The sequence below is a fragment of the Myotis lucifugus genome, unplaced genomic scaffold, assembly GCF_000147115.1.
Source record: "Myotis lucifugus unplaced genomic scaffold, Myoluc2.0 scaffold_4, whole genome shotgun sequence".
In the NCBI taxonomy this organism is placed as follows: Eukaryota; Metazoa; Chordata; class Mammalia; order Chiroptera; family Vespertilionidae; genus Myotis; species Myotis lucifugus.
In genome coordinates, this window is record NW_005871052.1 from 9,607,736 (window position 1) to 9,622,451 (window position 14,716).

General features: G+C 40.0%; 1 protein-coding gene across 1 annotated transcript in view; it reads left to right on the forward strand.

The window, feature by feature from the left end:
- The first annotated feature begins 5,754 nt into the window (after positions 1-5,754).
- LOC106699217 (piggyBac transposable element-derived protein 4-like) overlaps positions 5,755-14,716 on the forward strand; it is a 19,091-nt gene continuing 10,129 nt past the window's right edge. The window contains exon 1 of the mRNA XM_014466473.1: positions 5,755-5,848. Coding sequence (XP_014321959.1) covers positions 5,755-5,848 — 94 coding nt within the window. The remainder of the gene's footprint in view (positions 5,849-14,716) is intronic.

Consider the following 14,716-nt stretch of genomic DNA (forward strand, 5'->3'; position numbering starts at 1 on the left):
TCAGGCTCTGAACTCCAGATCTGGGCGAGTCTCTAGGGACCCAGACTCAAACGGGAGAAGTGGGACTGTCTGGCATCGGTCGGAACTCGAGGGCAGCTTTCTCTCCGAGGTTTGCAGCAGTTGCTGGGACTCTGAGAGGCAGAGACCCTGGGGACGGGACTGAGAGCAGCCATAACTGCTCGCTCCGCCAACCCTGTTGATCCCGTGGGACCCACCCCGCCCAAGCCCTGCACAGAGGCATTGGCCGGATAGCCTCAGGCAAAGGCTAGATTAGCACCTCCCTAGAGGACAGAAGTTCTCCCACTGCAGACACAGCTGATTCTCACAGCCACTTGGCCTGGAGGTCAAATCCTCCCATATTACCTACAACAATCAAGGCTTAACTACAACAAGACTGCGCACAAAGATCACTAGGGGGTGCACCAAGAAAGCATAAAAAAATGCGGAGTCAAAGAAACAGGACACAAATGACAGAAATGGAGGATATAGAGCTCAAAACCACACTTTTAAGGTCTTTCAATAATTTTCTAGAAACTGCCGATAAACTTAATGAGATCTACAAGAAATCTAATGAGACCCTCGAGGTTGTGATAAAGAACCAACTAGAAATTAAGCATACACTGACTGAAATAAAGAATATTATACAGACTCCCAACAGCAGACCAGAGGAGCGCAAGAATCAAGTCAAAGATTTGAAATGCGAAGAAGCAAAAAACACCCAACTGGAAAAGCAAAATGAAAAAAGAATCCGAAAATACGAAGATAGTGTAAGGAGCCTCTGGGACAGCTTCAAGCGTACCAACATCAAAATTATAGGGGTGCCAGAAGATGAGAGAGAGCAAGATATTGAAAACCTATTTGAAGAAATAATGACAGAAAACTTCCCATACCTGGTGAAAGAAATAGACTTACAGGTCCAGGAGGTGCAGAGAACCCCAAACAAAAGTAATCCAAAGAGGACCACACCAAGACACATCATAATTAAAATGCCAAGAGCAAAAGACAAAGAGAGAATCTTAAAAGCAGCAAGAGAAAAACAATCAGTTACCTACAAGGGAGTACCCATACGACTGTCAGCTGATTTCTCAACAGAAACTTTGCAGGCCAGAAGGGAGTGGCAAGAAATATTCAAAGTGATGAATGCCAAGAACCTACAACCAAGATTACTTTATCCAGCAAAGCTATCATTCAGAATTGAAGGTCAGATAAAGAACTTCGCAGATAAGGAAAAGCTAAAGGAGTTCATCACCACCAAACCAGTATTATATGAAATGCTGAAAGGTATCCTTTAAGAAGAGGAAGAAGAAGAAAAAGGTAAAGATACAAATTATGGACAACAAATATGCATCTATCAACAAGTGAATCTAAGAATCAAGTGAATAAATAATCTGATGAACAGAATGAACTGGTGATTATAATAGAATCAGGGACATAGAAAGGGAATGGACTGACTATTCTTGGGGGGGAAAGGGGTGTGGGAGATGCGGGAAGAGACTGGACAAAAATCGTGCACCTATGGATGAGGACAGTGGGTGGGGAGTGAGGGAGGAGGGTGGGGTGGGAACTGGATGGAGGGGAGTTATGGGGGGAAAAAGAGGAACAAATGTAATAATCTGAACAATTAAGATTTAATTTATAAAAAAGTAAAAATAGAAAAAAGAGATAGAGGAAGACATAAACAAATGGAAGAATATACTATGTTCATGGATTAGTAGAATCAACATCATTAAAATATCCATACTACCCATAGGCAATCTATAGGTTCAATGCAAACCCCATTAAAATACCAGTGGTTGCCCTAACCAGTTTGGCTCAGTGGATAGAGCTTTGGCCTGCGGACTCAAGCATCCCAGGTTCGACTCTGGTCAAGGGCATGTACCTTGGTTGCAGGCACATACTCAGTGGTGAGTGTGCAGGAGGCAGCTGATCGATGTTTCTCTCTCTCATCGATGTTTCTAACTCTCTATCCCACTCCCTTCCTCTCTGTAAAAAAATCTATAAAATATATTTTTAAAAAATACCAGTGGTTTATTTCACAGACCTAGAACAAACTCTCTAAAAATTCATATGGAATAAAAAAAAGACCCCAAATAGCAGCAGCAATCTTGAGAAGGAAGACAAAGTTGGAGGGATCACAATACCGGATATCAAGGAATATTACAATGCCACTGTCCTTAAAACTGCCTGGTCCTGGCACAAGAACCAACATATAATTAAAAGAACCATTCAAATCTGCTTTCTAACCTCATTAACAATTAGCAGGGCACTGGCCAGAGTTTGTACCCTGTGCTTTACCTTAACAACATTCTATTTGCTTTTTGTATATTTAAGTGTTGTAAGGAAATGTGTTTCAATCAAAAGTGAACATGAGATAAAGGAAAAAGATGTTGACTTTGTGATATCCTATCACAGTTTTATTGTATCTCTGTAAAATACAATGTATGTATGCATGTAAGTGTTTTCATCCTAATGTTGCTACTCCCATGGTGAAGAAAAAGAACTAAAAATGGAAAAAAAATATTGAAAAAAAACAGGCTCATAGCAGCTACTGTGTAGAAATTTCCCCCTACTTCTAATTTGCTGAATGAAGAAAAAAATCTATTATTTGTGATATTTTCAGAGACATTTGCTGTAGTATGGTGTATTTAAATAATAAAAACTTAAAAGAAAAAATAGATAAAGGACTTAAATGTAAGACAGGAAATCATAAAAATCTTAGAAGAATCCATAGGCAGGAAAATAGCAGACATATGGCATAGCAATATCTTTACCGATACAGTGCCTAAGGCAATGGAAACTAAGGAGAAAATAAACAAATGGTATTACATCAACATAAAAAGGTTCTGCACAGCAAAAGAAACCATCAACAAAACAAGAGAGCCTACTGCATGGGAGAACATATTTACTAATGTTACATCCCATAAGGGTTTAATCTCCAAAATTTATAGGGAACTCATACAACTTAACAAAAGAAAGATAAACAAACCAATCAAAAATGGACAAAGGACCTAAATAAACACTTTTGAAAGAGGACATACGGAAGGCCAAGAGGCATATAAAATGATGCTCATAGTCACTAACCATCTGAGAGATGGAAGTCAAAACCATAATGAGATACCATCTCACACCTATCAGAATGGCTATCATCAACAAATGACAAGTATTGGAGAGGATGTGGGGAACAAGGAACCCTCGTGCATTGCTGGTGGGAAAGCAGACTGATGTAGCCACTGTGGAAAACAGTATGGAGTTTCCTCAAAAAATTAAAAATGGAGCTCCCATTTGAACCAGTAATCCCACTTCTAGGAATATATCACAAGAAATCAGAAACACCAATCAGAAAGGATATATGCACCCCTATGTTCATAGCAGCACAATTAACCATAGCTAAGATTTGGAAACAGCCTAAGTACCCATCAGCAGATGAGTGGATTAAAAAACTGTGGTACATCTACACAATGGAATACTATGCTGCTGTAAAAAAAAAAAAGAAGGAACTCTTACCATATGCAACAGCATGGATTGACCTGGAGAGCATTATGCTAACCAAAATAAGCCAGTCAGAGAAAGGTAAATATCACATGATCTCACTCATTTGTGGAATGTAATGACCAACATAAGCTGGTGAACAAAAATAGATCCAGAGGCATAGAAGCATCAAACAGACCATCCAACCTCAGAGGGAAGGCAGGAGTGGGGGGGTGGGGGGGCTCGGGGGGGGGGGGGGGGTAAGAGATCAACGAAAGGACTTGTAACATGCATATATGCCTAACCCATGGACACTGACAGTCAGGGGGTGAGGGCATGTGCTGGGGGTGGGAGTGGCTGGGGAGAGGTCAGTGAGCTTAAAAGGAGACTTATTTAATACTTTAAGCAATAAAGAATTAAAAAAACTCCACAAAACTTTGTTAGTTCATATTTTACTCCTGGACCATGATTGGATGCTCTGACTCTTTGATTGCAAACGTGTTTTGAACCATTTCAAAATAGGAAAAGGTAATTGGTTATCAGTTAATGATTTAGCATTTTAAAATTTCCTAAAAGATCGTTCATTAATTTATCTTGGAGTAATTTAGAAGGAAATGGCTAAAATGTTCAAAGCTAGTCTTATCTAAGTGTTCTTCTCATTTCTGTCAACTTTGTAAACTGTGTGTGTGACTTTTTAGTTAATTGGACCATGAAGGAACCAAAGGATAGAAAATTCTCCTACAGATAAAATTTAATGCAAGTAATTAAGAAATTAATATTCATTATGAATGGTGTACCTTTAAGTCTAGATATTATTTTGTTTTGCATAGAAGATCAACAATAAGAAATAGTCATAACTAATCTGCAAATTTTACATAGGATCTATCTGGAAACATTCTGCTACTTAATGAAAATCTAGATAAAGCAGTTCTTAAATTCGCTGCTCCTGTGTGTTTATCTTTTTTCAAAAATGTATATAATTCAATTACTGTTCTTTTATACTCAACCATTTCTATAGTTATAACATAAGTTCTCTTAGGCCTGTGGAAGATACTGAGTGTCAGTATCTAGGTTTGCAAAATTATTGAAATGAACCATCAACCTTTGAGATCCAAATCTCTTGCTGCCCTGACTACAGTATTGAACTTTAAATGGGTAAAAGGTATTTCAGAGGAAGGTTTACCTTTGGCTCATGCAACTCTGTTGTAATTTCCCTTTCCCAAGGCTCTGAATTCTTGGACACTTCTGCCTCAACAACAGAGGATAAAAGCCATGATGTGATGGATAAGCTACATAAGAAAGAAATACAGATGTGGACCACAGGCCTTCAAAAAATATTGAGCTTGCTGAGGAGCTGTGCCAGAAGTTGGAAATGTCTAAGTTGTTAAGAAGTGAGTACTTTGGTAGTTATTTTTTTAAATGTTTTTATTGACTTTAGAGAGAGGGATAGAGAGAGAGAGAAACATCGATTGGCTCTCTCTCACACATATCCCAACCAGGAATTGAACCACAACCTAGTTATTTGCCCAGACTAGGAATACAACTGGCATCCTTTCCGTGCACAGGACAACACTCAACCAACTGAGCCACACTGGCCACGGCTTGATGATAATTGGTATTAAGGGGGTCTGTGTGTGCATCAGAGAATCAGAGAGAGTAGATTTCAGTGAGAAGACTATCATTTTCTGTGTAATATAAAAAGCTGAGGCTACTTTTATTAAAAAATTAAGCTTCAGAAAAATTGAGCTATCAAAGCAATTGTGAAAATCTGAAGTACACAGCTAATATTATCTTCTTTTTGCTTTTACTTCTATTTATTGTTGAGAATATTACAGATGTCCTCCATTTTCCCCCCATTGCCCTATTCCACCTGGTTCCACCCCACCGGCCTTCACCACACTGTTGTCTGTGTACATGGGTTATGCATATATGCATGTAAGTTCTTTGGTTAATATTTCCCCCCACCGAGAGGAGACAAAATGGCGGCAGTATAGACGGATGTGCCCTGTGCCTTGTACCGGAGCAGATAGGGTGAGCAGCTGAAATGAGTAACATCCAGCCTGAATTGGCAGAGGAGATTCAGCTGGGAGACAATTTGCAGCTGGGAAAGGCAGAGGACTGTTGGAGACTGCCGGATCGGGCTCCCCTAACCGGGCAGCCTCCACTGCTGCTGAAATCTCTCCCAGAGCAGCCAGCTCAGCCGAGGAGACTGCGCCATCTTGAGTGGCTGATATAGGAAGCTTATACATCCAGAGACCCTGCAACCACGGCACCCAGGGACTAGCTATGAACCCAGGAACACCGGATCTCAAGCAGCGCGAATACGAGGACTCAGACGAGCCCTGCTCCTCCTCATGGAAAGGTCAGGTTTCACCTAAAGGTGCGGTTTGTAATTCAGGTTGGAGAGAGGAATGTGCACGGGGGGAGTCTGCGCCACACAAAGTCTGCAGCCGTTGGGGCCAGCGTGATCTGCGAGCGTGGAAGGGGACCCGCAGGGCTGCTGGCAGAAGGGAACTCTAAAAATCAGCCCATAGCTGGACTGGGTGCAGAAAGGCAGCCTCGGATTTTGCCAGTGTGCCGGCTGCTTAGTGCCAGGGGAGAGAAGACGTGCGGAAGAGACTTTGGGAGAATTGCGCACAGAGCTAGACGGTGGAGGGTTGGGAGCTAGCGCACCTACTCAGGCTCTTTTTTTTTTCCTCGTTAAATCTTTGTGTTTGATTATTAAACCCAATACATAGGATCGCCCAATTGGGGTGACTCACAGAGACTGCAGGGGAAAGTTATTTTTGTGGAACCTGGGAATCAGAGCAGAGAGTAACGATCAAGGAACCAGCTCTGGAGCAGTCGACTCTCCCAAACCAGTATTAAGTGCGATAGGGAAAACAAAACCTAAATACTGGCTAGAAAGGACTTATAGCCTTGGAGGTCAATCCAGAAACACTGCCACTCAGGGGCTGAACCACAAACTGACTCCTCTGTAAACACAAATAAAGGCAATCTGGGAAACAAAGAAATACTGCCTGCTTTAAAATCAGGACCGTGGTTTACAACACGGAGGAACAGGGTATCGCAGGGAGCTTCAACACTCTCCTGAATACATGACAGGACTAAGGCATGCCAAACAATAGAGTAGAAGAATTAAAGGACCTTCACTGCTACACATTTTTATTTTTTTCACCTTTTACTTAAGAAACTAATTTTTTTCTTTTTTCATCACCTGACTTTACCTTTTTAATTACTACATTTTTATTTTTAAACAATATTAGTACTACTACCATTTTACCTTTTTTTAAAGTGTCATTTTATTTTCTCTTTATTTTATTTTGGGATTAGTGTTCTACATTCTATTTTCCTCTTTCCTTTAGCATCATTTTACTCTATCTCAACTTTACCTTTATGCCAAAACTCTCTTCCTCACTTTTCCCCTTTTGTTGTCCAGTTTCTCTTACCCTATTCCTGCTTTAGATTTTCCCTATTCCTTCTTTTTACCCCCTGTTAAAATTTCACCCTACTTATATATCTAATTTCCAATCCCCTGCTCTAAGTCCATATACACATCTCTCTTCTCTTTCTTCACTATCCAAATTTTTTTCTCTCTGCCGTTTTGTTGTTGTTTGCTTGATTGTTGATTATATTGGTATTTTTTATGCTTGTTTCTGAGATTGTTTCGCATTTTCTTTTTATTTTTTGTTGTTTTTTTTTCCCCTCGGTTATTTCTTTGCTTCTGTTTTCCCTCACCTCGCATGATATTAGTTGTTGTTTGTACTTTGCATTCAACTCTAGGTATCTGTTGCTGGAATTTGTTGGGATTAATGGCTGTTCTATTGGAGTTTTCTCCCCATATAAATAGTTTCTTCCCCTCTTCTATTTCATTCTCTTTCTTTTCTCTCTTACTTTTTTTTCTATTCCCAATTTGATTTTTGCACTCCTTTTTTTTCTTTTTCTCTTTTTTCTTTTTCTCTTCTTTTCTTCCTTATGCCTTAATTCTCTTTGTTCTGGTGGTCACCTTTATTTGGGGTTATTAGTATCATGAATACGTGTGTGTTCATTGCCTTGTGCATTGTGCCTTGTGGTGTTGTATTTTGTGCCTTTAAATCAAAGCAGCAGAGAGAGAACTACATAACCAAACACCTGGAGAAGAGAGATCATGGGGAGACAAAGAAACAGCCCTCATATGAAAGAAAAACAGGCATCACCAGAAAAGGAAGTAAACGAAATGGAGGCAATGGAGGCAAGCAACCTGTCAGAGGAAGAATTCAGAGAAATGGTCATAAGGTGGATGAAAAGAATGGAAGACAATTTCAACAATATGTGTAAGAACCAATAGGAAATGAAGAAGAACCAAGAAGAAATGAAAAATGACATCACTGCTATTAAGAACTCAATAGAAAGCATCAATAGTAGACTAGAAGAAGCAGAGGACAGCATCAGTGAGCTAGAAAACAAGGTAGGAAAAAATACCCAAGCAGAGCAGCTTCTAGGAAAAAAAATTAAAAAGCAGGAGGAGAGCCTAAGAGAACTTTGGGACAACATGAAACGAAACAACATCCGCATAATAGGGGTACCAGAAGGAGAGGAAACTGAGCAAGGAATAGAAAACCTGTTTGAAAAAACAATGACAGAAAACTTCCCTGATATAGGGAAGAAAAAACTCACACAAATCCAAGAAGCTCACAGAGTCCCAAACAAAATGAACCCCAAAAGACAGATGCCAAGGCACATTATAATTAAATTGGCAAACACCAACAACAAAGTAAGAATCTTAAAAGTGGCCAGAGAGAGACAGAAAGTTACCTACAAAAGGATCCCCCATCAGACTAGTGACTGATTTCTCAACAGAAACACATCAGGCAAGAAGGGAATAGAATGAAATATACAAAGTCATGCAAAGGAAGGGTCTGAATCCAAGAATACTGTACCCAGCAAGGCTATCAATCAAAATTGAGGGTGAAATAAGGAGCTTCACAGACAAAAAAAGAACTAAGGGAGTTATTACCACAAAACCAGCAATGCAAGAAATGGTAAAGGGTCTGCTGTAAAAGGAAAAAATAGGAAACGAAGAAGGAACACAGGGGTAAAGAATAAAAATGGCGACAAACAAGTATCTATCAATAATAACTTTAAATGTAAATGGATTAAATGCCCCAATCAAAAGACATAGGGTAACTGAGTGGATAAGAAAACATGACCCATATATCTGCTGTCTACAGGAAACCCACCTAAGAAAAAAAAGACACAGAGACTGATGGTGAAGGGATGGAAAAAGGTTTTTCGGGCGAATGGAAATGAAAAAAAAGCTGGGGTAGAAATACTTATATCTGACAAATTAGATCTCAAAGTGAAGGACATAAAAAGAGACAAGGAAGGCCACTTCATAATACTAAAGGGAGCAATCCAACAAGAAGAAATAACTCTGGTAAACATATACGCACGCAATATATGAGCACCCAAATACATAAGAAAACTTCTGGAAGAGATCAAGGGAAAGATTGACAGCAATACAATCATACTAGGGGACTTTAATACCCCACTATCACCATTGGACAAATCCTCTAAACAAAAAATCAGCAAAGAAACATCAATCCTAAATGACTCTCTAGATGAGATGGAATTAATTTACATCTTCAGAACATTTCACCCCAAAAGCCACAGAATATACATTCTTCTCAAGTGCACATGGGTCATTTTCAAAGATAGACCATATACTGGGCCACAGTCAAAGTCTATTCAAATTCAAGAAGATAGAAATCATATCAAGCATCTTCTCAGATCACAATGGCATAAAACTGGAAATCAACTACAATAAAAACAATCCAAAAAAAATCAAACACATGGAGACTAAATAGCATGCTGTTAAACAATGAATGGGTTGCCAGAGAGATCAAAGAAGAAGTAAAAAAACATCATGGCAACAAATGACAATAAAAACACAACAATCCAAAACCTATGGGACACAGCGAAAGCTGTATTGAGAGGGAAGTTCATAGCTCTACAAGCCTACTTCAAAACCAAGAAACAATGATAATAAATTATGTAACCCTACTACTCAAAGAGTTAGAAAGAGAGCAACAAGAAAAGCCCAGTGTAAGCAGAAGGATGGAAATAATAAAGATCAGAGCAGAGATAAATGACAGAACAAAAAAACAATACAAAAGATCAACAAAACCAAGAGTTGGTTCTTTGAAAGGATAAACAAGATTGATGAACCTCTAGCCAGGTTCACCAAGAAACAAAGAGAGAGGACCCAAATAAACAAAATCAGAAATGAAAGAGGAGAAATAACAACAGAAATACAAAGGATTGTTAAAAAATGCTATGAACAACTCTACTCCAACAAACTAGACAACCTGGAGGAAATGGACATATTCCTTGAAAAATACAACCTTCCAAAACTTAATCAGGAAGAATCTAAAAATCTCAATAGGCCAAAAACTATGGAAGAAATTGAAGCAGTAATCAAAAAGCTTCCAGCAAACAAAAGCCCAGGGTCAGACGGCTTCACAGGGGAGTTTTACCAAACATTCAAGTAAGAACTAAAACCTATCCTCCTCAGACTATTCCAAAAAATTCAAGAGGAAGGAACACTTCCAAGCTCATTCTATCAAGCCAGCATCACCCCTAATACCAAAATCAGATAAAGACTACACAATGAAAGAGAATTACAGGCCAATATTCCTCATGAACATAGTTGCCAAAATCCTAGCAAATTGGATCCAGCAGTACATCAGAAAGATCATACACCATGACCAAGTAGGATTTATCCCAGGGATGCAAGGATGGTACAATATCCGCAAATCAATAAACGTGATACATCACATAAACAAATTGAGAAAAAAAACACATAGTCATATCAATTGATGCAGAAAAAGCATTTGACAATATCCAACACCCATTTTTGATTAAAAAAAATCTCAGCAAAGTTGGAATAGAAGGATCATATCTCAACATAATAAAAGCCATATATGACAAACTCACAGCCAACATCATACTCAATGGGCAAAAACTAACACCATTTTCCTAAGAACAGGAACAAGACAGGGATGCCCACTCTCACCACTCCTGTTCGACATAGTACTGGTAGTATTAGCCACTGCGATTAGACAAGAAGAAGAAATAAAAAGCAGCCAAATTGGAAATGAAGAAGTAAAACTGTCCTTATTTGCAGATGACATGATATTGTACATAAAAAACCCTAAAGACTCCATCAAAAAACTATTAGACTTAATAAATGATTTTGACAATGTAGCAGGATACAAAATTAATGCCAAGAAATCTATGGCATTTCTATACACCAATAATGAACTTACAGAAAGAGAGACTAAAAAAACAATCCCATTTACCATCACACCAAAAAAATTAAGCTACCTAGGAATAAACTTAACTAAAGAGGTAAAAGACCTCTACTCAGAAAACTATAGGACGTTGAAAAAAGAGATAGAGGAAGACATAAACAGATGGAAGAACATACCATGTTCATGGATTGGTAGAATCAACATCATTAAAATGTCCATACTACCCAAAGCAATCTATAAATTCAACGCACTCCCCATTAAAATAACATGGACATATTTCATAGATGTAGAAGGAACTCTCCAAAAATTCTTCTGGAATAAAAAAGGGCCCCAAATAGCTGCAGCAATCCTGAGAAAGAACAAAGTAGGTGGGATCTCAATACCAGATATTAAGCTATATTACAAAGCCACTGTTCTCAAAACTGCCTGGTACTAGCACATGAACAGACATATAGATCAATGGAATAGAAGAGAGAACCCAGAAATCGACCCGAACCAATATGCTCAATTAATATTTGACAAAGGAGGCAAGAACATACAATGGAGTCAAAACAGTTTCTTCAATAAATGGTGCTGGGAAAATTGGACAGATACATGCAAAAAATGAAACTAGATCACCAACTTACACCATACACAAAAATAAACTCAAAATGGATAAAGGACTTAAATGTAAGACAGGAAACCATAAAAGTACTAGAGGAATCCAAAGGCAACAAAATTTCAGACATATGCCAAAGCAATTTCTTCACCGATACAGCTCCTAGGGCATTGGAAACTAAAGAGGAAATAAACAAATGGGACTGCAGAAAAATAAAAAGCTTCTGCACAGCAAAAGAAACCATCAACAAAACAACAAGAAAGCCCACTGCATGGGAGAACATATTTGCCAATGTTATCACCGATAAAGGGTTTAATCTCCAACATTTATAGGGAACTCATACAACTTAACAAAGGGAGATAACAATCCAATCAAAAAATGGGCAAAGGACCTAACTAGTTGCTTTTCAAAAGAGGACATTCAGAAAGCCAAGAGACATATGAAAACATGCTCCAAGTCACTAATCATCTGAGAGATGCAAATCAAAACAACAATGAGGTACCATCTCACACCTGTCAGAATGGCAATCATCAACAAATCAAAAAACCAGAAGTGCTGGAGAGGATGTGGTGAAAAGGGAACACTCATGCACTGCTGGTGGGAATGCAGACTGGTGCAGCCACTATGGAAGACAGTATGGAGTTTCCTCAAAAAATTAAAAATGGAACTCACATTTGACCCATTGATCCCACTGCTAGGAATATATCCCAAGAAACCAGAAACACCAATCAGAAAGGATATATGCATCCCTATGTTCATATCAGCACAATTTACCATAGCTAAGATTTGGAAACAACCTAAGTGCCCATCAATGGGTGAATGGATTAGAAAACTGTGGTACATATACACAATGGAATACTATGCTGCTGTAAAAAAGAAGGAATTCTTACCATTTGCAACAGCATGGAAGGAACTGGAGAGCATTATGCTAAGTGAAATAAGCCAGTCAGTGAAAGAAAAATACCACATGATCTCACTCATTTATGGATAATAAGGACCATTATAAACTGATGAACAAAAATAGATACAGAGGCAGAGCAGCATTAAACAGACTGTCAAACTACAGCAGGAAGGCTGGGGAGGGTTGGGGGGGTAAGAGATCAACCGAAGGACTTGTATGCATGCATATAAGCATAACCAATGGACACAAGACACCAGGGGTGTACGGGAGGCTGGGGGAAGGTCAAGGGGAAAAAAAGGAGACAAATGTAATACACTTTGTAATATTTTAAGCAATAAAAAAAGTTAAAAAAATATTTCCCCCCAACACACCCCTTCTTTCTGTCATCCGTCAGTCTGTACCATGCTTCCATGACTCTGGACCTATTTTGTTCATCTGCTTATTTTGTTCATTAGATTCCACATATGAGTGAGATCAAGTGGTACTTATCTTTCCCTGACTGGCTTATTTCACTTAGCATAATACTCTCCAGGTCTGTCCAATGCTGCCCCAAAGAGTTAGAGATCCTTCTGTTTTATACCTACACTAGAGGCCTGGTGCATGAATACATGCATGGGTGGGGTCCTGCCAGCCTGCCCTGATGGAGACCGATCAGGCTGGGCCAATGGGGGGAGGGGACGCAGGAGGTCTGCCGGCCAGCCCCTCAGCCAATCAGAGTGGGGGTAGGCAATCAAGGGTGGGGCCAACTGGGGGAGGTGCCATGGGCAGTTGGCCGGCCAGCCCCACCCCCAATCAGGGAGTTCCGATTGGGGGCCGGGCCAGCCAGCGGGAAGGGTTTTGGAAGGTTGGGGGGTGCGAGTTGGCCTCCACAGTGTGCATCATAGCAACCAGTCATTCTGGTCATTCTGGTTGTTCCAGTCATTCCATCGTTCTGGTCACTTGGCTTTTATATATATAGACTAGTGGCCCAGTGCACGAAATTTGTGCACATTAAAAGGGAATTAATTAGAGGAAATATTTTAATATTGTTATTTTCCCTTTCTCTATAATAGAAGTGTCAGAGATGAAAGAAAATTAGTAAAATGTACATGAAAATCTCCCTCCTGTCAGAATCTAGGACGTGTCGTGTGACCCAAAGTCAATTATCCACCCACCCATGCAGGCCTCAAAATCGTGTGAGAGCCAGACCCAGCTGGCCTCATCCCCATCAAGCCCCTCAGGGTGGGGGGACACAGCCTCAGGTTCCCCGGCCTGGCCTCAGGTCCCCTGGCCCTGGTGCGAGGACACAAGGGTGTGAGGGTGTGGTGTCATTTGCATATTAGTTCTTTATTACATAGGATAATATTCCATTGTGTAAATGTACTGCAGCTTTTTTATCATCTCATGTACTTATGGGTACTTGGGCTGTTTCAAGATCTTAGTTATTATAAATAGTGCTGCTGTACATATAAGGGTGCATATATTCTTCCTTATTGGTGTTTCAGGATTCTTAAGATATATACCTAGAAGTGGGATCACTGGATCAAATGGGAGTTCCATTTTTAATTTTTTGAGGAAACTCCATACTGTTTTCCATAGTGGCTGCAGCAGTCTGCATTCTCAACAACAGTGTACTAGGGTTCCCTTTTCTTCACATCCTCATCAACACTTGTCATTTGTTGATTTATTGATGGTAGCCATTCTAGCAAGTGTGAAATAAAAACTCATTGTTGTTCTAATTTGCATCTCTCTGATGATTAGTAACTTTGAGCACTTTTTCATATGTCTTGGCTGTCTTCATGTCTTCCTTAGAGAAGTGTCTACTTAGGTCCTTTGCTCATTTTTAATTGGATTGTTTGTTTTCCTTTTGTTGAGTTGTATGAATTCTTTATGTATTTGAAAATTGACCCCTTTTCCAAAATTGTTCTCACATACAGTGTGTACCCTTTGCATTTTTTTCGTTAATCCTCACCTGAGGATATCTTTTCCATTAATTTTGTTTAGCAAGATTGGGGCGGGGAGGGAGAGAGAGGGAGGGAGAGAGAAGCATAGATGTGAGAGCACATCCACTGGTTGCCTCCTACCTGTTCCCTGGCCAGGGCCAGGAATCAAACCTGTATCCCAGGTACATGCCCTTGACTGGGAATCAAACCCAAAAACCTTCAGTGCATGGACCATAGCTTGGTCCACTGAGCCATACTGGCAAGAGTACCCTTTGTATTTTGAGCATGGTTTCCTTTCCTGTGCATAACCTTTTTAGTTTGATACTAGAGGCCCAGTGCACAAATTTGTGCATGGGTGGGGTCTGGCTGGCCCAGCCTCAATCGGGGTTGATCAGGCCGAGCCTGTCAGGAGGAGGAGATGGCGGGAAGTTGGCAGCTGGCCCACCCTGATTGGGGCCTCGATCAGGGCTGGGCCAGCTGGGGAGAGGGGCCACAGGTGATTGGCTGGTGGCCTGCCCCTGATTGGGGTGGGAGG